The sequence below is a fragment of the Symsagittifera roscoffensis genome, chromosome 4 (genome assembly GCF_963678635.1).
Source record: "Symsagittifera roscoffensis chromosome 4, txSymRosc1.1, whole genome shotgun sequence".
Classification (NCBI taxonomy): Eukaryota; Metazoa; Xenacoelomorpha; order Acoela; family Convolutidae; genus Symsagittifera; species Symsagittifera roscoffensis.
In genome coordinates, this window is record NC_087065.1 from 34,052,826 (window position 1) to 34,078,645 (window position 25,820).

At 35.5% G+C, this 25,820-nt stretch overlaps 2 protein-coding genes across 4 annotated transcripts in view; one reads left to right on the top strand and one right to left on the bottom strand.

Annotated features, from left to right (window-relative positions):
- LOC134845257 (eukaryotic peptide chain release factor subunit 1-like) overlaps nucleotides 1-25,820 on the top strand; it is a 574,579-nt gene that overhangs the window by 452,200 nt on the left and 96,559 nt on the right. The gene's annotated exons all lie outside the window — the stretch shown is intronic.
- Nucleotides 1-25,820, bottom strand: part of LOC134845169 (G protein-activated inward rectifier potassium channel 3-like) — a 60,152-nt gene that overhangs the window by 17,480 nt on the left and 16,852 nt on the right. For 2 of the 3 annotated variants that reach the window (XM_063862053.1, XM_063862052.1), the window contains 3 exons: nucleotides 8,876-9,527; nucleotides 5,685-5,877; nucleotides 4,334-4,483 (listed from right to left, as the gene is read on the bottom strand). In XM_063862053.1, coding sequence (XP_063718123.1) covers nucleotides 4,334-4,483; nucleotides 5,685-5,877; nucleotides 8,876-9,527 — 995 coding nt within the window. Of the gene's footprint in view, nucleotides 1-4,333; nucleotides 4,484-5,684; nucleotides 5,878-8,875; nucleotides 9,528-9,826; nucleotides 11,629-25,820 lie in introns of those variants that run through there. The other variant, XM_063862054.1, reaches the window with a different exon arrangement.

Sequence of the window (25,820 nt, forward strand, 5' to 3'; positions counted from 1 at the left end):
AATATAACTTTAAGCTATTATCTTCACAAAAATTTTCATTTAGCAGCGATCTGACATGCAATTTTTCAATAGTAAAGAATACATAAAACGCCGAAAAAAGGCAAACGCGAAATTTCAAAGAACCATTTCTAATAAGTTTCAGCCTGAAGGTCAAAATTTTTTCAAAAGTTTAACAAGCTGTCCAATAAATTTGTTGAAAGCTATAACAAATTTATCGAACAACGGGTTAAATTTTTGCACAACTTGTTTCAATTTTTGAAAACTCAGTTGTAATTTCAACTCTATTTCACTGAATCAAGGTCAGAACTATTTCGGAAACTTCAGAAGACATTGTCCGATATATTTGTTAAAATTTATTAATAAAAGTCTTAGAACTCACATTCAGTTTCAACAATATAAACGAAACAAAGAAAACGAAACTTTATGAGGATACTGCAAATCATGACGATTCCCTGTCACAACAAAATTGATTACAAAAGTCATAACAAAAAAATTTCCTATATGTGACAGGCAGGTAAAACAAAAAACAATCATGGTGTATCAAAAATTTGAAACATAGCCAACAGACAGTTGGAAAAGAGTCAATGAACGGAAAGCAACAGAACAAAAAATGACTTGTTTTTTTTTGGAAAAGTCAACTTTCGAGTTTCATACTAAAAATTATATGGCCTTATAGCTCTTTGTTTCACGAGGAATTAATGATTGGCACTTTTTTGATAAAATTATCCCAATTTGAGAAAACTTGATTAAAACGAATTTTTTATTCAGGTGGAAAATCTTAAAATAAAAGCCCACTCTTGAGACTTAAAATCGATCACGTTTTCTCGCGCCATTTCAGCTTTCATAATTGAAGTGTGAGTTTTGCCTACCTTTAAGCAAATGATCTTGGATTGAACTCAAAAATGCAAATATACCTATGGGCATTCATATGTACATTTATAAGTATGAATGTACTTCTTTTGTTAATAGAGCAATTAAAGATTTTTCCAAAAATGGAAAAAAATTATCACGAGCTATTTAAGAGTCTGAACTACGTTCACCGACTATTAAAAATTGCGCCATCAAAGACTGACAAATATATTATTCTCCCAACATCTAACAGGCATGACATTTCAATTTCCGATTTAAAAATTTTAATGTTCTAATAAGCTTCGCTCACTTTAGCTGTGGAAACTGTGCAATAAGAAGAATGTATGCCGATACAATGTGCGCGGGAAATGCTCAACAGCTCCGACCAAAAAGAGAAGGGCTTTTGTATTCGGTAGAGTTTGTAATGTTTGTTTTTATTTTTGCCATGCTAAATTAGGAACTACAAATACAAAGCAAATGAGATCAATGGATATATCACATTCAAGCCTCTAGTCGCAATTCAATCGATTGAAAAACTTTCTATAATTTTCAAAGTGGTCAGAAAAACTGGTTTGAAAAAAAAATTGCTTTTTAGACTAGAGCGAAAAACGCCAGCGAGCAGCTGTTAATCCCAAAAACCAGCTAATTTTAAAAGTTCAAGTAAAACAAATGTTTTTTGTTTTTTAATTGAACGCTCGCCTAACACCAGAGAAAATCTTTTAGAATTAAACTGGACTAATGAAAGGTTCTTCTGCCTTTTGGTTACTACAGCCAACAGACGCTAGGAAATCGTAGCTTTTTCGTTTTGGTTACTCAGTTTGCACAAAAAAAGTAATCATTCAATGCCTTCGTTCCAAAATTAATTTTAGTTCTTCTGCCAAAACCACGCAAAAACGACAACGTTTTATGCGTGGCCAACAGACGCTAGGAAATCATAGCCAACAGACGCTGGGAAAAGAGGCACTGAACGCAAGTAAACAAAAAAAAAACACTTTTTTTTTTTGAAAAAGTCACGACTTTAGAGAATCTTAAACTTTCGAAATTAAAACTCTTTGCAATTCTTGAACAATTTAAGACTGGAACTTTTTTTGACACAGAGGCGAATCGGAATAAAAAAAAACAATCATAAAAAAGAACAAGTCGAAAAAAAACTAACTAAAAATATTGAAAAAAACTAAGAGAAAGAAAATGTTCGCATGTCTCGATAAAGGACACCTAGGGCCCAGCTAATGCTGGAGGCACGTGTTTGATATTTTTGAATTGGGTATACTGATGCAGGACGAAATACGTAACTTCAAAATTTTGACTTTTCCGAGGACTGTTTAAAAAAATTGGGCGTAGTCGCGTATGCACAGGAGCTTCCCACTGCCTGTTTTTTGGATTGAATCCAGAATTTCAGATATCAGAAGGTATTTTTCGGTAAAATTCATAAAATTTAAAAAAAAAACGCTCAAAAAACTGACTTTTCCGAGGATGATAACTTTTTTGTAAATAATTGCGAGGCGCAGCTAACACAGAGGAGCTTCCTACTACCGTTATCTCCTTTAAACCCACCTCAAGTTTGCGCGATTAGTTTTTGAGGAAAATATTCAAAAAACGGTTAAAAAAATCAAAAACTTAACTATTCCGTGGGCCATAATTTTAGGTGAAAAAAATTTGAAAAGCTATTCAAAAAATGGTAAAAAAAAATCAAAAATTTGACTATTCTGAGGCCATAAATTTATGTGTAAAAAAAGTTTGTGCGTAGCTGCTGATGGAGAAAAGCCTTTCAAACCTGTTAAATTTATTGATGCCAAGATCTCTGATTTGGTTATTTTTTGAGAAAACAAAAAAAACATCGGTCAAATAATCCCCCTCCCACAGACTTTAGAGAAAGGGGTGAAGCAAAAAGAGACTAGAACTTGCAGGCACACATGATTGTAGGCGGTCTTCCTATGGATACCCCTGTTATAAAACCAGTAAAAGGGTTTTTGAAAAAAGACTTAATTCTTTTTTGCAAAAAGTGATAAAAAAAAGTCTCAGATAAATTAAAAACAAACAAATCCCAAAAACAATCGTAATACCTTTTTTTTATCAAACAGCAACTCTAGACTTTTCCTGAAAAAAAACAACCATCACGACCTATATAAGATGACAATTTTTTGACATTTGCTGTTTGATAATGGCATTTGTCTTCTTTTTAACACAGGAAATGAACTGAACTTAAAAAGAAATCAAAAGTCAAACTCAAAGAATCAAATTTGAGCGCGAACAAACATTAAGACTTTTTTTCCTGAAAAAAAAAATCACCAAGACCTTTTATATAAGATAAGAGCATTCTCTATTTTATTGAATTTTAATAACGATGGTCAAAGCCTAATGTGCTACAGGCACATTCATTAATCGTTGGTGCTTAATTTCGATTTGCAATTATTTATTTTTATAGGAAACTTTCTCTAAAATATCTCCCCACACACGCTCCATTAACACAGGAACTGTCAACATTGTGCAGCAAAAAAGATTCGCCAATTAATGAAACTGCTGAAAAGGATATAACCGAAGCAAAATTGAAACAGAGTAGGAAAAATGTTCAAAAAACAAGAAAAAAAATACCGATTTTCCTGAATTACACCAGCTCCTTGAATTTCAAGGCTATTTTTTTATTAAACTGACCCATTTTGAGATAATGGGATCAATAACTTTTTCAATTCCGATGTTAAATAATAAAACTCAAGCCACTCTTGAAACCAAGTCTCGTTTCATTTTCTACGCCATTTTTTTATATCAGAGCGCTATTTTGCTTTCTTTTCACTAAATGAAACCAAAAGAACTTAAAATTTGAGTGGTTTCAACCGCACGTTGCATACTCGTTTTGCCATGATTATCAAACTTACTCACCAACCATTAAAAAAGAATAAATTCTTAATATTAATCTCAAAAAAATCGACGGTAAATAAAAGACAAAAACCTTTATTCCAGAACAATTATAATCACTGCTTCAACAAAACTCGTCTCACAAAGTCGATGTTGAACTTCGAAAACACTAGGAAATTAAAGAGAAGTTTGAACGCTCTACCTAATGTAAAAATTAAGGAATTGAAAAATTTATTTATAGCTTTCTGAAATCTTACACGCTTTGCAAAACTATGTTTTTTGTCCAGTCACGCATTGGGGTTTAATTCGGAAAATTTCTTCGCCAGATTAAATCGCCGCCTACGTTTTGCGTTAGTAGTATATAGCGCGCAATAGTTATTCCAATTTGTACAATTTCGCAATTTTCAAACCCAATATTAGCGAAAAGTGATCACAGGTGAAATATTTTCAAGCTCACGACATAAAACTATTTATCTTTAATTTGGAGCTCAAGACATCAATATCTTTCAGATGGTATAAAAATTACAATATCCTGTATTAACATCCTCAGCATCGTGTTGTCTAGCGCTGTATTATATGTAATTGAAGTAACAAAACTGACTGTTAAGTGCGTAGAGTGAAGTGTACTTACTCGTCGTCTCGTTTGGATATGCAGAGTGCGTCGGAGAAGTAGATGGTAGACTGCCTCCACTTGGGGTGTGTGATCTTGGACAGGATGATGGCTATCATGGTACTGTCCAGCACCATACTCACCATCATCTGCAGCCACAGCAGCATCACCCTAATCACACACACACACACCCTCAGTCAGACAAACAAATGGTAATCTACAAATTGATTAACACTAAGACCATTTATCGACAAAGGAAAGATCAAAATACGAACTACTCAACTCCATCAGTAGAACCATTGTGGAGCCCCTTACTTATGCATCATCGGTCTTCACATATAATCAAAAGAATATCGAATAACTTCCAGTAGAGCATCATATCACAGGAGATGTACAACGCGTCAATCTTTTTGCAAGTCATCTAATGGGTTGAGACCTCAAGAACAGTTTGAACACTCAAATGGTTAAGTTTTTTAGACTTCAGTTTAGAATACCAAAACAATTTGATTGCGTGCAATTAAACGTATACACAAACACCTATCCTGCCAGTAGATTGCCTCGCCAGGTTGAAGACAGATCTGTTTTTATTAACAAAAAAATTATAGTTCGTTTTCCATAAACCGCTTTTTGCTGGTATAATTTCATCTTCTGGTGTTTCTACATTCTTTATATCAGCAGTAAAATGCTATCTTCCATACAAGCCACAATTACCATAAAGGCCCATAAACCAAGCGGGGCATTTAAATGTTTGTGACAGATCAAACGCCTACTAATTAATTTATCTCAACAGTGAATAGGGTGGCGAAATTGAACAAATCACAGGTGGAAGATGCAAATTAGGTTAGGCGACAATTAAGCTATTGCATTTGTACTCTCTGCCCAGAAGGGTCAAGTTAATTTGCATTTCTCGATACGATTTTAGATTGAGTTGAACGCATGGTCTGGTCGTTATTCTTCCTTGGGGAAATCAAGTGTTGCGTATACATTTAAGAGAAATCCTTCCTGGGATCGACTACCAAGTTTCAGACGGCTCATGAGGCCAAATGTACAACGAGCAGACTAAAATAACTACGAACAGGTGTGCCCTTAAACCTATGAAGCGTATTACTAAAAAGTTAACAGATCTTCGGTGCGCTCTGAGCGAAACTCTTGAAGACAAACATGCCTGCGGTTGATGTAGATGAACTTAAAATCCTTAGGCCACAAGACAAATCTATGTGCGCTTTGTTAGTCTTAAATCATAGTGCCTAAAATCAAGACAGTGACGAAAAAATTACTAATTTTGCACGCTGTCGACTATAAATGAGTGATTTTAGAGAGCTATATTTTATCAGTTTACAGTGATTTTCGATGCAGTGGCGCGGTGTCTTACGCGGAGTGGCAGCTGCTGTTGACGTATCTGTGTCCGAATCCGATCGTAGTCTGAGTCTCGAGAGAGAAAAGGAGAGCGGCATAAAAGGAGTCCACATTGGCCAGACACTGCTCACTCTTGATCAGGTGTCCCTGAGTACTATGCAGAGTCCACCACAGCAGTCCGAAAACAGACCAAGAAAGGAAGAACACCCCTGAAATAACACAGCAAACATCATCATTGGAATTTTAGATGGGAAATATATTTGCCGCAGAAGAAATTATAGTACACCTTTAACATTCAATTATCATTTAATCGTAAAATAGCACAACCTTTGTTTTTTTTTTAAATATTACCTCTTAACTTGACCTTCAAGTTCAACAATTAAAAGTAGAAAAATTGCGTTAATCTCATTTGTAATCGGAGAACGTTACTTTCTTTTCATTTTGCAAACTAATTTAAAGCTAGCTTCAAAAATAGGAAGCCAAATAGCTAATATAGATATAAATTTAAAAAATCAACTCCTGCACACTTGAAAAATGCAATTCAACGTTAGGCTTTATTAAAGAAATTCCTTTAATTAAAGATTTAAGCTAGTTTGAGAAGATTGTATTAATTGACATAAAGTCGAAGCGGAGCTTCGCGCCCCTTGCGAAATAACACAAGCGTTGGTATTACAAGCTAGCGAATAGAAAATGAGAAGACAACAACTGGAAACAGAATCTTGAGAAATATTCCTTAAAAAAACCGACAACCGAAAAACAACGGTCCCCTTTTCAACTGTTCCCAAAATTCCTAACTGTTTACCCCTGCAGACCTGTGTCTTCGGCGGGTGGGTGCCGAGAAGTTACTAGACCTCGAGACGGACGGGAATTATCCGACCCCGGGCTAAAACAACAAGTCGACAACCATGAAACAGAAAAATCATCATTAACAAAATAAATTAAATACAATGGTGAGAATTTTTGCTATAGCAGTTATCAGCAGTTACTTTTCGCTAATAATTAAATTTGAATTTTCAAGAAATAAATCATGTCATCAGCGTAACAGATGACTCATAATTTTGTTAAACAAGTTGTGGAACCAAAAAAAAATCCTATTTAACGATTTGAAAACTCTTGCCAATTTCAATTGATACAGAAATAGTTATTGGGCCTTAAATAATCGAAAAAAAACTTGGAAAAACGAACGTTGAGCCAAAAAAAATTATTTAAACTTCTAGAAACATACGTTCCCGAAACGCAAACGCATGAAATAGAATTCGTCTATCAACAACGCATTCTTAGGCAGCTGAACGGACATAACACAAGTTGAACCCATCTAGGCCAAAAAAAAGGAAAAACCCATATGTCGTGAACAGGGGCGGATCTAGGATTTATTCCAGGGGAGGGGCGATTTCGAATATTTTTTTGACCTTTTTTAGATCGACCACATTGATTTTCCGAGCACTCCCAGAACACTATAAAGACCTTTTTTACACCAACAAATTTTGCACCTCACGCAAATTTTTGAAAAAACAGGTAACAATAACAGTTTTTGGAACTTAAGAAAAATTTGACTAAAAAGTTCTTTTTTTTCGGCGCGCGCTCCCTTTCTAAATTAGTATCTACGGCGCGCGCTCCATTTCTAAATTAGTGTCTATTGGCGCCGAAAGCCGTTCAGAAAAGATTTCGGTTTGGTCAGCCTAAAATGAATTGATAAAATGATGCCAAAGGGGGACCCTTTGGTTGGTGAGGGAGAACCTTTGGTTGGCGAGGAAGTCGAATCCCTGAGGGGGGATAATCAGATAATTAAACTAATTTAGCGAAAAAAATTCATTTGAAAAAAAATCGGCTACCGAAAGTGAATCGAACCCAGCATTTTTTTTAGTCTACCATGAGCCCTAACTCTAATTTGAATGTATAGTTTCAGCTCGACTCGGAAAATCAAAAAAAAATCAAAACTCAAGCCACTAAAACGGAAAAGAGCTTTAAAAAAGCTTGGTAATTCAAATTTTTTGCCATAATGCAATTTTCGCTATAAACAATTGCAAAGCTTAAATTTTTTCACATTTCACAAACTCCTCAGCAGACGCCAATGAAATGTTATTCTAAGCATTGAAACGATGCTTGTAGGTTTTGCGAAACCCAATAGTTAAAAACATGAAAAAAGTTATGTTCCGATTTGGTAACGCTTGCTAATGACAAGCATAACCATACTTTAAACTCGAATTTCGCATACACAAGAAAAAGATCACAGATAACAATAGCTCCCCATTTCTGCAAAGAATCATATTTCTCGTCCGGCAGCGAATTGATTAGATGAAATTGCTTGCTTCAACAATTTAAATTTAAAAAGATCAGGATTAACTCGCGGGCTAACGCGTTCATAGAAAAAAATATACTGCGCCTTAAATATCACAAATTGGCCATTTCCAAACCCCTGTTGGTGCAAAAATTGTTGATAGGCAATTTATCTTTTTAATTTTTAGCCCACGGCAATTCCATCTTTCAGATGGTATAAATTAATTTTGTTAAAAATGGCTAGTTAAACTAAATTTGTCTGAAAAACCAGGCCGAGCGCAAATATTTTGACCAGTGTTTTGCTCACGTTATACGAAAAATTATACGAAAACCCCTTAAAAGATATAAGATTATACGAGAGACCAGACTTATATGATAAATTATACGATTATACGAAACCGATAATTGGCACGACTCTTTTTTGGGAGACAAAAATTTTGGCTTTGTGTACTGCAAGATTGATTGATATTAGGGGCGGCTCATTTTTGACACTTTTTCCGAACTAATAACAATATCCAGTATCAATATCCTCAACATCGATTGTATATTAGCACTGGTTTATATACATATGCTGCAATAAAACTGAGCTCAGCACTTGAAAAAATTATGCACTTAATATCGTGAAAAGTGAACTCGAGGTGAACGCGTTTGCATCTGCAATAAGAGCTTTAAAAGATTCCACACAATGGCTTTCTTCTTCGTATCTTAAATTAGTTTTAGAACAATTGCAAGATACTTTCAAAGGCAATCTGTCGCCTGAACTATGTTTGGTTGAGCAATTGAATCAAACATAGCCATTTCATTAGATGCATCCTTAAAATAAACTTGTTGCTTTTTGAGCTGGAATGATGATACGCGCACTTTAAAAGGTGTTGGATGAAGGATGTTAGCTAAGTATCTAGAGTATAATGAATGGATGAATGGTGCTACCTGCAATGAGACACATCTGAAGTGCCCAGTGTAGATTGACCATGTATCGGAATGCATTGTTTAGCTGTCTGGCGCTGAAAGGCACGTTGATGATCCCAATATTCCTTTTTCCACAAGTAGTCACCAGCCTAGGAGGCGCTGCCTGGACTGAGGCGATGGAGAAGGCCCTCCGAATACTGTCTGGAATGCTGAGGCGGCTGATGATGCTGTGCTTACGCGAAGGCGGGTCAGTGGGCGAAGGGGCCCCATGGTCGAACATTGAGAGTTTGGGGGGCAACAGGTTGGCTGGACTGCTGCTGTTGTTGTTGAGGTTGTGAGTGATGCCACTGGTCCTCCTGCTGGTGTGCAAGTGATTGGACGGATGATGGGAATTACTGTTCGAAATGTAGTGCGGAGTAAAAATTGATGAGTGGGGTGAGCCATTGTTCTCGCTATTGTTGCTATTTGTACTGTTGTTGTTGTTGTTGTTGATATTGGTGCAACTGGTATTGCCGTGGTTTGGAACGTTGTTTACTAGCGGAGAAGAGGTCTGATTGTTCTGATAAGTTGGTCGGTAGTTTGAGTTGTTTGAAGCTGTTTCTGGTCCCAACAGATTCGCACAGGTGTTGTTGTTTGGAACGACGAGGTGATTGTTGTGATGCAGTTGCAATCTCTGAAAACAGTTTTCCACAGTTAGACAACATACCACTTAGTTTCGAGCTGCTTCGTTCATTTTCAAGCTCAACAGAAAAAGCATCATTATTGTGGCACAAAACTCAAATCATATATTCAATTAGCCAATTGTTCCTTGGTATTTAGATATGAAATAGTTATAGAAATAAATATCGAGCCTGTTTTCAAAACTATTGTTTAAAAATTTATATTTAGCAGACATAGCTTCAGCCTTGTCTAACACATACAGTCCACTAGTAAATCCACAAAAGCATCCTTTAAAAGCAACTAAAAATTAACCTTTTTAAATTTTTCCATAGGAATTCGAAGACAGTAAAATATTGCAGTAAAACTCCAACTTAAAACACTTCACGAAACCGTAATAATTTTCTTTTGAAAATTTAAAAGGCGGCTGATTAAATATGTTGACAATTCTTTTGCAATAAGTAAATGGTTTTCGATAGTCTTCATTCAAAAGGGGTATAAGGCCAATTATAAATTCAAGCAGTTTTGCTGTAGAAAAAAAGCGAGAGATTCAATTCTAAACCTGCTTTACAGTCGCTTTGTTCGCAAACAATAAAAATGAGATTTTTTTGAAACATATACAAAATTTGCCTCTCGATCATAACAAGATAATCTTATGATAATTCCTGCTTTACGGCGGAGGAAAAAAGCAGTGACTTGACTTGTAATGGGAGAAAAAAGGAAAAGGCACTGTATTACTAAAAAACACTCCGACACGGAAGCCGTCCAACTTCAATTTTTAATAATAAGCCAGGACGAATTAAAAAAACGGCCAGAAAATAACAGCAAATGCAATCGCACACGTATGGGGATAGTAAATATTTACGTTTCACTTTCCACTTTATATCCAGCTGCCATGTAAAATCTGGGAAATGGTTATGCGCTACAACAAGTTTGATCGAAAAATAAAGTTGTATGTGCGCTTGACGTGAAAAAATACTAGAAGCTGCAGGTTCGGTGGTGTCGAATTAAAGCTCCGAATTAATAGCCTTCAGTCTGAATGAGTTTCGCACTGGCGACCGCTTCTGAGAGCATAAAGCACCATAAAGCGGATTGAGGCTGCGGCTGATCCTATTCAGACACTATACCACTCTATCTGGTCTGTGTCTGATAGTGTTGTGGTGAGAATGGGGTCACTTATATCATTGACCGGCATTTGAGATGTTGTAAAGCAAGCAGCAATCAAATTAAAACGCGGTAATTGGGTCTGTCACTATTCCGAAATGTCAGCGGAACAAAAACCCCTGCCGTTCAACCATGCTACCATCAGCTTCAATTAGATATGGTTAAGCTAAATTCACATAAATTTCACTCAACCCTACAGTGATTACTTCAGTTTTATTGAATTTCGCTAAATGTTCCACAAAGATTCCGATAGTTTATGTGTAAAGCAGTAGCTCGTTGTTTAAATAAGTAATTTTCAAACAGCGAAGCATATTTTGACACTGTTAACTCAATTTTCCAAAATGGCTTTTACTTGCCGCCTTGTCTGAATTCCATTAAGCTCCCCCGAGAGTAAAAAATAAACTATGAAAAGGATAAGACGAAGAAACCTTAAAAATTCGGCCAGAAGTAAGCGACAAAATTTGTGAAGTTCAAAAAAACTTGATTTAGCGCACCACCAAAATAACCGTCCAATGGGAGAATTTCTTTGTCATGATCGCATCTTTGTTTCAATTTATCCATATTCCGCCATCGAATGGATTTCATCAAGTTTGTTTGCGATATGAAATTAGAAATATAGAAAATAGGAGAGCGTACGATCCATGAATCCATGAGCGCGTTTATTTTATTTCAGTTCAATCTTACTCATATTTATATAAGGAAGCGAAAACAGAGATTGAATCACAATTCAACTTAAAACTGATATTAACTGTAAAACCTTTCCACATGAGAAACCAAGCTTCGTGTCACAATTGACACGAAAATATACAAATTTTTCAAAAATAAACAGAAAAATGTCGGTCACACGCGAATGAAAGCCGGTTGCTGTGCAAGTAGCACAGAATGTTCCGACCAGTCTTAAAAAATACATTTTTTTTAACTTGGTGTCACTTTTTTCCTGCATGTTGTGATAAAAAGATCTGAAGGAAAAAATAGAACTTATGCATATTTCAGAGTCATAATAAAATAGGTCAATTGAAAAACAATTTTTGAAGAAAATTGACTAGAAAAACGAAAAAAAAAAAATGCGCTAAAACGCCAAAAACTACCTTTATTTTGAGTAAATCCAGGTTTTCACGGCTTAAATTATGCTTAAGTATGCTATTGTAAGCCTACACGGTCACCTTATTGGCTCGAAATTAGACCAAAAATCAAAAATTACAAACCAGTTTTTCTCAACACTGAAAAAATTCTCGAAATTTTTAAATGTCGTTCGAATCACGACTGATAGGGCTTTAATATTATATATCACTCAACCCAGTCCGATCTTTATTAGTGGTACCTGATTTTGCTGGAAAACAAAAAAAACTGAAACACCCGAATACAAAGCTTCTCCTCAATTTCAATGGTCGGAACATCAAAGACAGCTAGTTGCAGAGCAGAAACACGGGAAGTTATCACCGCAAAAATAAAACTTTTTTGCAAATTGAAGTTTTCCATTTGTGCAACTATAAGCGGATTTGAGCTGAAAACTTAAAATAAGTAAATTTGATGATGAGTGTAGAATAAGCTTATTCGACATCGGTTTGTTGCAAAAAAAAATTAGCCAAAAAAAATCAAAAAATGTTTTTACTAAGGTTTTTTTGCGGTGAAGAGGGCGCTAAAAAACTTCAAACACCAAATTTCCAGTAAAATTAAAACTTATATCTAATTTCTTCATTAAAAAATACACAACCGCTTTAATTTTTGAAATTTGACCAAAAATCAAAATAAAGTGAACTCCTTTTTCTCAATTGTCTAAATAGGGTTCGAATCACGACTGCAAGCGCTTTGATATGATATATCGCTCGATCCATTCCGCAGATTATTTGTGGTACCTGGTTTTGCGTGGAAAACAAAAAAACTTAACAAGGATAGCCGGTTACTGTGCAAGTAGCACAGAATGTTCCGAACCACAGCCTTAAAAATTACAATTTTTTTTTACATATTCGTGTCAATTTTTTCTGCATGTTGTTATAAAAAAATCAACACGCAAAAAAGACATAACTTAGGCGTCTTGAGAGTCATAGTAAAACATCTCAATTGGAAAACAATGTTTGAAAAACAGGGACAAAAAAAACAAAAAAAATTTAAAAAAATTTCAAAAACTAAGATTTCACGGCTGAAATTAAGCTTAAATAAGCTATTGTAAGCATATACGGTCACCTTATTAGCTCGAAATTCGACAAATCACGACTGAAAGGGCTTTACTATATATCATTCAATCCAGTCCGATGAATATTTGTGGCACCTGATTTTGCGTGGAAAAAAAAAGAAAAAAACTGAAACAACCGAATGCAAAAATCCTCCCCATTTTCAATGGTCGGAACAAAAACAACCGAATACAAAGTTCCTTCCCAATTTCAGTGATCGGAACAAGAAGCATAATTTACAGTAGCGATTTGGAGCCAGTTTAGTTTCCATTAGCTTGAACTGCAATAGCCTTCTGTGTACCCTGGTCCTTGCACTCAACAATTTTTTTGCCTTTGCTACAGCCCAGTACCGTGCTTTTGCTTGTTTAGATCAGTATACAAAACCACCATTTTCAGCGGTCTGTACAAATCAGGCCTATCAACTAAAAGCACATGCAAAACGTGTCTCTCGTTGGCATCTTATCCTTTTCTATTTGATGGGAGTATTTTTATTTTAAAAGGTTAACTACAAACGGGGCCCTTTCGTTTAGTTATGGTCAGAGCACATGCGGGATAGAGCCATACCAGCGTTATAAGAAAGCATATATATCAGCAAACTAAGATTGGTATCAATGAAGTCATTTATCAGCATTAAACGCATCGTTGTAATGTTAATTTATCATAGCGATCCTTCCTCTACAACAGCGCTCATAGAGTTGTCGATAAATTGAACTTTGCGCAGTGATCTGCATCCCCTTAAACGTAATAGAGCTCCCGAGGAGCGCTATTCTTATTTTAGTTCTCATGTAGTTTATCGATTCTGAGTAGCTTTCTTGTCTTTTTTCACTTAGTTGTTAGGCTAAACGCTGCATCGTCGGAAGGGCAGTTGGAGCAGCACCAACGGTGCGTCTGAAAATCAGCGGGCAGAAGCTACTCTGCTCTACGTTTAAAATTCTTTGCTGATATTTGGAGTTCTTTAGCGTTTCGTGATATTTGTATGCTTCTTCATGCAGTTTTTGCGATGTTTCGGCATGAGGTTGAAACCTTTCATGTCAAAGAAAACACGGCTAAATCGCGAACCCCAGAATTCGTTCACTTTAATGTCAAGTCGTGCCTCATCTTGGGTTGTAGTTGAATTATGGACAAAGCTTTTGCCTTGCAACGGCTGAAGTTTCGGCTCAATCCCGACGTCATGGCAAACCTCGTTCATGAGGTTGGCGAATGTGGCTCTAATTTCATTGTGTCTTATGTGAATGTAACCGCCCTTTGCACAGTGTAGGGCTTGGGTTAGGTTAAAATTTGCACCACATGCACATGTGATTGGTTTTGTTTTCAGTTCCTATCCGTATCTTAAGTAAATACCATCTCTGAATTCTGATTTATTCAGGTTGAAATTGTATCTGCTGAGTGGTAAGGCATTGAGCCAGTTAGAGGCTCCCTTTTAAGCGGCCAGGTCGATTGCGTATTTATCAATTTCATTTGAGGAGTTGATAAGGGTTGTTTTACCCTCGTCAAATGTATTACTATCATAAAAGGTATCAATCACATTTGATGGTAGTAATTACAAAATAGGCGATAGTTGATATTAATTTCATTAGTAATTGGAAAAGAGTTTTTAAAGAAAAATGACTAGGAAAACGTAAAAAATTCAGAAAAAATTAAGACAATGTTTTTAAACTTTTTAGCAGAAACTAAATTTTGAAGTGTTTGATTCTCAAATTGGCGCTAGTCAACTCTCAAAAATAATTTTACTCAAGTAAAATTTAGTTTTCACGGCATTAATTAGGCATAAATAAGCGCATTGTTACAAAAGATATTGTGCTGGTCTTTCAAAAACTTTTTGATTGAATGTGTTACTCAACCTCAAATTACTCATTTTAAAAATTATTGAATCAATAAGAAAAACTACTTGCCGACATAATCACAACATGCAACCAATAAAATACTGAAAGTTTTTGATAATTATTCAATTAAATAGTTACACAATTCTTGGAATTTGTTGAAAAAATTTACAAATGTATTGATGCCAATGAAAATTTCTGTTCTGTATATTTTGACATTCAAAAGATTTTTGACTCTGGGTCACAAAAACACTTGCTGAACAAGCTGTCTTCTTTTGGTTTTGACGAGAATATTATCATGTTAATTTCATCTTATCTTTCCAATCGCTCACAAAGAGTACGTATTAACAATATTCTATCTTACAAAGGTTACATCTCTAGCGGTGTACCACAAGGAAGCGTTTTAGGACCAATTTTATTCCTTATTTATATTAATGACCTCCCGGATGTTGTCAGGTATTCCTCACCGTCTTTATTTGCTGATGACCTGAAACTGATTTCTCGAGACAACTGTCATGACAATTTTCAGTCTGATGTAGAGACCTGGGCAACCCAAAACAGTCTTGATTTTCATCCAGACAAAACTAAATTCATTTCAAACAATAGCTTTATTTTCAACCTTTATCTTAACGGGTCAGAAATATGCTCTGTTGATCATATCAAAGACTTGGGTAATTATATCTCGCCTACTTTGTCTCGGAATTACCATGTTTCTGTGAAACTTGGTAAAGCCACAAAGTGTTTTCATTATTTAAAGCGTGAAGTTCCTTTCAACTCACCTGTTAAAACTAAGCTTCAAATGTACATTTCTTGTGTGAGGTCCATTTTACTTTATAACTCTTGTATTTGGTACCCAAATTTATCAAAGCCACGTGATTTGGAAAAATTCCAGAAAAAGGCAGTAAAGTGGATAATTGGTTCCACTAATTATACTGACAGTCTTGTGATGTTAAACATACTGCCTATTTGCTATCAAATTATTTTTACTGATTGTCTTCTCTTCTTCAAACTGTTACATAACTGTTATGACTTCGATATTAATGACTATGTTACTGTTAGTGAACCGAGACCGGGTAACAGATCCAGTCAGAGAATGGTATTCTCTGTACCTCTTACCCGCAAATTCTGTTCCCTTGGGAGCTTTTTCCAAAGAACAATTCATAGCGTCAATAGTGTTTTAGCAAAAGTCAACATCAACTCTACAACTACAGTCTCACAAACCAAGACTCTACTCTTCAATTTCCTTAAACAGCAACTTCAATCAACCTTCAATCTCGACAATCCATGCACTTTCTTCATCAAATGCCGTTGCAACACATGTCGTTCCTGAACATTAACAATTTAACTCAAAGCTTGAATTACGCAAACTCAAAATTTCACTTTTATATGTAGTATCATTCACTAATAAAGTCTCTTCTTCTTCTTCTTCTTCTTCTTCTTCTTCTATTCAGTCACATTGTAACAAAAATTACTACACTAGTGTCGCAGCTTATTTTTGAGTTCAATCGATGAAGACAAACAAATGATATTAGTAAACTAGTAAATAAAAAAAATGATCCGATGGTTGAGTTGGAGCCCGAGTCGAGATTTTTCACCTAATTTGAAGCAAGATTTGAGCGGTTTGAGCGGTTTTTTTTAGACAATTACGCTCAAAATCTTGCTTCAAAATGAGCGGTTTGAGCGGTTTTTGAACGGTTTATCTAAAAAAAAACCGCCCCAAAACCGCGCAAGATTTGAACGGTTTTGAGCGGTTTTTCTGGATAAATCGCTCAAAACCGCTCAAATTTTGCGCGGTCTTTGAGCGAGATCTCGACCCGGGAGTTGTTCTTTACCTTTCCAACCTCAATCATACAATCCTTCTTTCAAATAAACTATAGATATAGATATGAACTTCCTGTAATACATTGTTCACTGGTGAATAAAACAAACACGAACTTTGCTAAGAAGGAGGGTCAATTAAAATGGGGCCTTCCGTCATGCGACGGTACGTGCACAGGTTGGATAGGTCCGTACCAACGCTATATAAAAACATCGACATAATTTTATGAATAAACCAAGCCGATCTTAATGCATCCAGAGAAATGTCAATTAAAATCTAGGTACTACTATGATAGAGTGGTCCCTTGAAAATAACCAGATCCCTTGAGAATAAGACACTTAGAGCTCTCAAATCGTTTACTAGTTATAATTACGCCTTTCAGAAAGATGTCGCAGTTTATTTTTAAACCAATTTCATATTTTGTTACCTCTTAAAACCTCCCCCTCAACATTTTAAGGTTGAAAATTTAAAAAAAAACGCCAATAGTGGGTTTTGATGTCAAATAAGTCAACCCAATTATATGGTTGTTGAACCGTAAAATAAAGTAAAGCGAGCAATTTTCAATATAAAAAACAATAGTGATTACAACTTCCAATCTGAAAACTTTTTTGGCTCAACATATTTTGCAAGATTTTTGAAATGAATAATTTATACACATATTAGTTTTCAAAATTATAACATGCGAAATGCATGCGGGACCTGTTTATCATAGTTGCTTTTTCGAGGGACCACTCTATCATAGTAGTACCTAATCTACCCTCCTCGACTATAGCACAGATAGAATTGTCTATGATGGATGTAATTTTAAGTTTTTTGCACCCTCTAAGGCAGAGGATTGCACACCTCAGAAGTGCAAATCTTATTTTTGTTCTTATAAAGTTTGTTGTATCCGAGTATGATTAGTTACGTTTTTCGCTTAGTTTCTCTGCTAGTTTCTGGAAGGTTAGATTTTACGGTTCCGAAAAGTTTCGGACCGTTTTGAAGAAAAAAATCAGCACTTCGTCAATTCAAAATCAGCAATTCAAAGTGAAATGTAAATTGCTGAAACAAAAATTAGCTGAAATCGATTTATAACAAAGATCATAACAGCTGGTCATTAAAAAAAAACCAACGGGCAGCTAGAAAACATAGTGACTCAATGTCACCGACAAAAAATTTCAATTCTGTTCAATTTTTTTTTAACTGAGGTTTGAATCATGACTAAAAAGTCTTTTAAATGATTGATCACTCGACCCATTCCGATGAATATTTGTGGTTCTTAATGGTGCGTGGAATAGAAAACCAAAAAGGTGAAAACTTAAACACACCCGAGTACAAGACTCTGACCAATTTCAAACAATCAGAACAAACTTATTGTAACAGTTAAGTAATAAATGAACCGATGTTGAAGGGATATTGTTGTGATAATTAGCCTAATTGTTGTGATCTCTCCGTCTGGCGTCTAGGCGAGTGAATCTTTCTGACGCATCTAGACGTACGAAGGAGTGAGCAAAATATTTCAAACCAGCTCTAGTAAAACATTTAATTCACTCTTACCGCGACGCCACACTACAAGAACTGGAACCGAACAGTTTTACTTTAAAAAATAAACCGACTAAAAACCGCGCAAGATTTGAACGGTTTTGAGCGGTTTATCTAAAAAAACCGCTCAAAAACCGTTCAAATCTTGCGCGGTTTTTAAGCGGGATCTCGACCCGGGAGTTGTTCTTTACCTTTCCAACCTCAATCATACAATTCTTCTTTCAAATAAACTATAGATATAGATACGAACTTCCTGTAATACATTGTTCACTGGTGAATAAAACAAACACGAACTTTGCTAAGAAGGAGGGTCAATTAAAATGGGCCCTTCCGTCATGCGACGGTACGTGCACAGGTTGGATAGGTCCGTACCAACGCTATATAAATACATCGACATAATTTTATGAATAAACCAAGCCGATCTTAATGCATCCAGAGAAATGTCAATTAAAATCTAGGTACTACTATGATAGAGTGGTCCCTTGAAAATAACCAGATCCCTTGAGAATAAGACACTAAGAGCTCTCAAATCGTTTACTAATTATGATTACGCCTTTCAGAAGGATGTCGCAGTTTATTTTTAAACAAACTTCATATTTTGTTACCTCTTAAAACCTCCCCCTCAACATTTTAAGGTTGAAAATTTAAAAAAAAAAACGCCAATAGTGGGTTTTGATGTCAAATAAGTCAACCCAATTATATGGTTGTTGAACCGTAAAATAAAGTAAAAGCGAGCAAATTTCAATATAAAAAACAATAGTGATTACAATTTCCAATCTGAAAAGTTTTTGGCTCAACATATTTTGCAAGATTTTTGAAATGAATAATTTATACACAAATTAGTTTTCAAAATTATAACATGCGAAATGCATGCGTGACCTGTCTATCATAGTTGCTATTTCGAGGGACCACTCTATCATAGTAGTACCTAATCTACCCTCCTCGACTATAGCACAGATAGAATTGTCTATGTTGGATGTAATTTTAAGTTTTTTTGCACCCTCTAAGGCAGAGGATTGCACACCTCAGAAGTGCAAATCTTATTTTTGTTCTTATAAAGTTTGTTGTATCCGAGTATGATTAGTTACGTTTTTCGCTTAGTTTCTCTGCTAGTTTCTGGAAAGTTAGATTTTACGGTTCCGAAAAGTTTCGGACCGTTTTGAAGAAAAAAATCAGCACTTCGTCAATTCAAAATCAGCAATTCAAACGAAATGTAAATTGCTGAAACAAAATTTAGCTGAAATCGATTTATAACAAAGATCATAACAGCTGGTCATTAAAAAAAAACCAACGGGCAGCTAGAAAACACAGTGACTCAATGTCACCGACAAAAAATTTCAAACCTGTTCATTTTTTTTTAACTGAGGTTTGAATCATGACTAAAAAGTCTTTTATATGATTGATCACTCGACCCATTCCGATGAATATTTGTGGTTCTTAATGGTGCGTGGAATAGAAAACCAAAAAGGTGAAAACTTAAACACACCCGAGTACAAGATTCTGACCAATTTCAAACAATCAGAACAAACTTATTGTAACAGTTAAGTAATAAATGAACCGATGTTTAAGGGATATTGTTGTGATAATTAGCCTAATTGTTGTGATCTCTCCATCTGGCGTCTAGGCGAGTGAATCTTTCTGACGCATCTAGACGTACGAAAGAGTGAGCAAATTGTTTCAAACCAGCTCTAGTAAAACATTTAATTCACTATTACCGCGGCGCCACACTACAAGAACTGGAACCAAACAGTTTTACTTTACAAACCAAAGCGCCTTAATACAGCCAGGTTTAACGATAATAGGCTGCATCCACAAGAAACTGAGCTGAGCTGGATAATTTTAATGAACCTGATTGCAAACAAATTTCTGCCCAAAACCCTAATCTTACCTGAAATAATCCAAAGCTCCAAAAAATGATGTTAATCGCAATCTTTACATTCGAAACCATGTGCTGCTTAAGTTAATTAATAAATTTGTTCAACCACAAACACTCATTGTTTCGATCAATCTTAACTGAGAACAACCCCTCAAATGTTCTGCCGAGACGGCATCTTTTTCTCGTTCTTTGGTAATGAATTCTGTACAAATTTTTTTGCTTTTATTATTTCCAAATTCTCTTGATAATCTTACGATACTGTTCCTCCTCATATAATGTCCGATCAAACACACTGTATCATATGTAACAACCACTTACGCGGCCGTGGAATTTGGGGCACAACATGCGCAGCCTAGATGCATGTAAAATGCATCGGCTTTAACCGAGGCAGCGACCATGATGACAATTTCAGCTGCATTTGATGCACCTTCTTGATTACAGAAAACACTACAAATGACATCCAAGTCCCTCCGACTCAACCTCAACAAGTTCCTTCGACCAACCACCAAAATCCTGCAATTCCGAACAGCTACGAAATTGTAGCAGCCATGCCCGACCCCTTGTCAAATACCCCACCTGAACTAAAAGATGAAAAAAGAACAATCTACAGCCAAGTAGTGCACTTGAAATTAGTCTCCATGATCCTCGCAAAAAAACAGAGTTGGGTTTAATTTTTAAGAAACTCTAAACAAAACCCTCAATTCGTTGATTGAAACACTACAAAACACATACGCAATGCACGCAACAAATGATATTCCTCCACCTCATGATATGCGAAACCAAATCGGAGAAAGATGGATCGAACTTCAAAATTATAGCAAGAAGGCTTAATGGCATAAGGGCAAACTGGACAAATTTTTTAACGAGAAAAAAGCGCTGCAAATGCGCTTTGTAAAGAGTAAGAAATAGAAAGTAGAAACTGAAGCACAGTACTTCAATTGAAAAATGAGCACTGGAAAAATATCGAGTGCTTGCTAAATCAACTGATACCTCCAAGGGAGTTCTCTCACTAGAGGAAACGGTCAAAAGTCAAACTGTTGAGCAAATCCTCCTTGATAAACACCCTCCCGCGGAGCCAATAAACAACAACAATATGACATCATGCTCCGAAGCTATAATCTTTTTCCACCCATCCTCATTCGACGAAATAAACGCCCAGAGAATTACGAAGGCTGCCATTACAACACTTGGTTCCTATGCCATGGTTGCAAATTAGTGGAGACGCATACTAACGCACTTTGATCAACAGTAAGTTGAAATATTAAAGACAATAGCTAAATTTGCACAGAAAATATCCAAAAAAATAGTACGTCTTGAGCTTCTTGAACCATTTAGTGCCTGTCGACTAATTCCGTGTGATTGAAACCCAGTAGTTAGGCCAATTGGCATAGGCGAAGTCATCCGCAGAATAATAGATTGAAATAACATAAAGTGGTTAAAAAACGAAATTATGGTACTCGGATCGAATTACCAACTATGCCTTGGCCAAAAATGTGCCATCGAGCATGCAAGTCATACGCTTAGGAAGCAATACGAGAAAAAAGATTCCATTGCAATATTATTAATAGACGCGGAAAATGCATTTAAATCCCTAAACCTGGCTTTGAAAATATTTGCAAATATATGCCCTTCTATACTACCCGCTATACATAACTCATAATTTAACCCATCCAAACTCTTCGTAAATAAAAAGATAATCCTATCTAGGGAAGGAACCACACAAAGAGACCCATTGGAAATGGAAATGTACGGGGTAGCCACTTTACCTTAAAACTAGCCAACAATAAAACTAGTCAACAATAACAACTTAACTCAGAAATGGTCAACAACGATAAAACTAGTCAACAAAAACTACTTAACTCAGAAATGATATGCAGACGATGGCAACGCAGTTGAAAATTGGAAAAGTCTGCGAACAGTTTTTTGAGAACACTTCAAACACGGAAAAAACTTTGTATATCATGTTAAAGCATCGAAAAGCCAGCTCAGTGTAAAAGATGAAAAATACAATGAGGCGATGAAAGGAGGGGGGCCAGAATAATTGGTTCTGTCATAAGATGCGAGACTGATTGTAAAATTTTCTTAGAAACTCAGTTAAAAGAACATAACAAAAAACTGAAAAAAAATTGGCAAGATCGCGAAAACATCGCCACAAAACGTGTACTCCTGTAACACAGTGAAAAATACGCACTCGAAGGGAAAATACGCACTTGAGCTAGCCTCCGAAAAAGAAGCCTCAATTTGGTTAAACGCACTGCCACATGGAAGATATAATTTCAACCTAAATAAATCCGAATTATGCTATTCTAGAGAAGGTACGGTTGAAGTAATTACCTTTAATGACAACGCATTAAATGCTGACTTGATTAAACTCCTGTGCTATTGTTTTTTGATGTATTTAATAAGGCTGGTATGGGCCCTATCCAGCTTGTGCACGACCGTACCTTAGCAGAAGGGCCGCTTTTTTTAAATTTTTTAAAATTGTTTCCACAAAATTTGATTCAATTTAGTTTACTTTAATTCTGACCATCAGGCGAAGATTTCGCCTCTCTTGATCAGCTTAATATGTATTCTTTTTTATTTAGCTCATATTATAAAAACTAAATCCATTTTCCCTCCATTAACTGTCCAGGTTACTTTTGAAATCGTTGATGATTTTCGAATTCAGTGCTTCTCTTGGCAGTTGCTTCCTGTCTGTTAGAGCTCTGATCGGGAGAAAGTGATTTTTAACGTTTATCCTTGTTTCTGAACTTTTAAAGTGGGAGAGGGATTGAAGAGGGAAATGAGTTGCTCTCCGTTGAACATTTTCCATTATTCTTATGTTTTTAGAGTCGCGGGTACCATGCTTGATTGCAGAACTCAAGATGAGGCAATATGACCTCTTTGTACACGTTCAAAAATACACGTGTGGTCATTTTGTAGCAAGTGCTTTATCAGTTGCAAGGATTGATTTAGCTTTTTTGATTGTAGTGAAATTATATGCTTCGAACAAAAGCTTACTATCAGTGACAACTGCCAGATGTTTTTTCCCTTAACTTTTCAAATCCTTTCCGTAGAGGCAAAAATTTGTAATGAAACTGTCAGCCCTTACAATTGCAAGCGTCCTTTGTACACATTTGTCGTTATTGAAAAAAGAAAAACTTTTGAAGACCAATTTTCCGGCATTTTTTTATGATCTTCCTGAATGATGTTTCATCATTTATCTCGCACTTCATTTTATCCATTTCATTCCATTTCGTTCCATTTCATCATTTATCTCGCACTATATTTTCGCACGTCAACAAATAGGCGTAAATTCGAATTTATTGAATCTGGCAATGAATTGCTTTTCATCAGAAATAACACCGGAAAAAGATGAGAACCTTGGAAATTACCACTATTGACATTTTTCCAGCTTGACTTGCTATCATTGAGAAGCACTTTTTGTTGCCTTTTAGAAATGAAGTCATTTAACCAATTCAATGTTTTTTCAATTTTTCTTTTCTGGTGTAGAATACCTAAGAGTCTTCCGGTGGCAAGGAGTCAAATGAGTTTTTGAAATGAAAGTAGATCACACCAACTTCTCTGTGGCAATGAAGAGTCGCAGTGAAGTCGTCAAGCACTTTCAGGAAATAAAGATGAGAGGATCTTCCAGGTAAAACCTAAATTGTTTTTTTTACAAGTATTTTTGTTTCTGTTCATATGATCTATTAAATGAGACCTGGTGGTTTTTTCAAAAATTACAAACAATTGATGTAAGGATTACTGTTCTGTAGTTGTGCACCAACGATTTCAATCCTTTCTTAAAAACAGAAGTTATGCGAGCCAGTTTCCTTTCCTTGGGTAATATACTATCGTTCCGAAATTTATTGAAGTTTTCGTCAATGCATAAGCTAATTGAAGCCTTAATTCAAACGAACGTTTCGGGTTGATTGCATCTGGTACTAGTGATTTTGAAATATTAATCATATCTGATTGCTTTTTCACTGTTTGTTCAGTTATTTGATTTTCCTCGCTAGTTTGACAGATGAGGTTCACATGTGGATGTTTTCACTGAACAGGGGTTTCATTTGTAAAAACCGATAAAAAAGTTTCTTAGGAGCTCAAGTTTTTCTGTCTTATTTGTTGTTAGCGCTCCATCTGCTTAAACTAATGCTGGTATAGCATTTGGTAGCACATTTTTTTTGTTTCCCGTTGATCGAAATTTTTTTTCAGTTCCAGTAGTACTTCTTTCGCCATATTATTTTCTCTCGCCCGACAATCTCTTCTGGTGGCTGCCCTTACTGCGTTCATTTTTCTTTGTAATTATCAGGATTGAATGTTGTTCTAGACATACAAAGGTTGTTCCAAGTTTTGTTTCTTAATTTTATAGCCTTTATTGTACTATCCTCGAGCAATTTTCATACTTCTCTGTCTATATTTCAACTCTGGTACATAAATTTTTGTTAGTCGGGTTAGTTCGTGCCGCAGGTTTTTCCATGCCTCTTTTATAAGATTTGCATGTTCAGTTTTAATTTTGTTTATTTGTTATCGCATTCCATCGTAATCTCAGCTTGCGAAACTGTATCGATTTTTTTTCAGCATCGATACGATTGATTGGTAGTTTTATTAAAATGATAACAAGAAGTGATGGTTTATCTTCTGCTATGATGCGACTTGGCTCGCTGATGAGTTGGATAAGGAACAAAAATCGAGCTTTTTCCAGAAACTTGAACTCTTTGATTTTTTGATCTTTATTTGTGCTCAATTTTTCTTAAGTTGTCGAGGGTAAGTTTGTATCGCCACTCATAACAGTGAAGTCCTTCGTATCTTTTTCACAGATATCGACGATTGATCGATACAAAGAGTTATTGTTCGACTCTGTTGCGTTTGGCCTCCGATAGACAATTATTAAGCAAATGATTCTTCAAGCGATATCAATGTCGCAGACCATCTTTTCTTGGACGTCGAATTGATGTTATCTTATCGAGGAGTCTATATTTTTGTTTATGAATATTAAAATTCCTCGTCCTTTGTCTTTTGTATTCATGTTAGTTGATTCGATTTTGTAGTTCTTAAGTTTCAAAATGGGTTCCAAAAAGTTTTTTTTATAGTTTTTTGGCTTAGCTTCAACTGAAGCAATTAAATCCGACGAGTAACTTATTTTATCATTTAAACTTATCAACTCCTGATGTTTTGCATGTGTACTTGTGCCAACGTTTCTGTCCCAGAAGAATAGTTTTCTCGCCTCTTGATTTTTATAATTTGCATTCCTCAAACCAGATGCACAAAATTCCCTTCTTACTGATCGTTAAAGGTTTTTGCTCTCGTAGCTATTGTCACACTTTTTCCCTTAACTTCAAATTTTGATCTGGACTAAACCTGAGAATTTTTATTCCACCTGCTTCTTTCATTTTTTTCAATTTCAAGTTCGACTAATAAAATTTTGCTCAGCGTTGAATGAAATTTATATTTTGTTTAACGGATTTACAATTTGTTTAATGGTCTGTTTTTTGTTAAGCGGATTTGCGACCAAGTCGGATCATTTTCACGTTTCCATTACCTTGCATATCACTACTTGATAAAAATTTTGAACAAGAATTTTATCTTCTTATTTTTTTGTTTCAATTCACAGTTCGTATTTTCTTTCGCACTGTAATTCAATGTGTTTTTCTTTCTTTGATTCTCTTCAGTTTTTTCGCGCTTTTGCACTTCGGTTGCTTTTTTTTACAATTTACTTCAGAAGATTAAGCTTCAGAGTTTTAACTTCCTTCCACACTCCTGTTTTTTATCTATGTTTAAATGAGTTGATCCAGCTAAAAGCTAGAAGAGATCAGTCGTCATAGTGTTCACGTTTTCCATTGGTGAGTCAAGATTTATTCTGAGCTGTTTAGACAATCTCTTGTCTCCAGTTTCTTTTTCTTCATTAATTAATTCTTTCACAGCAGGCATAGATCACCACAACACCAGATTACGGCTG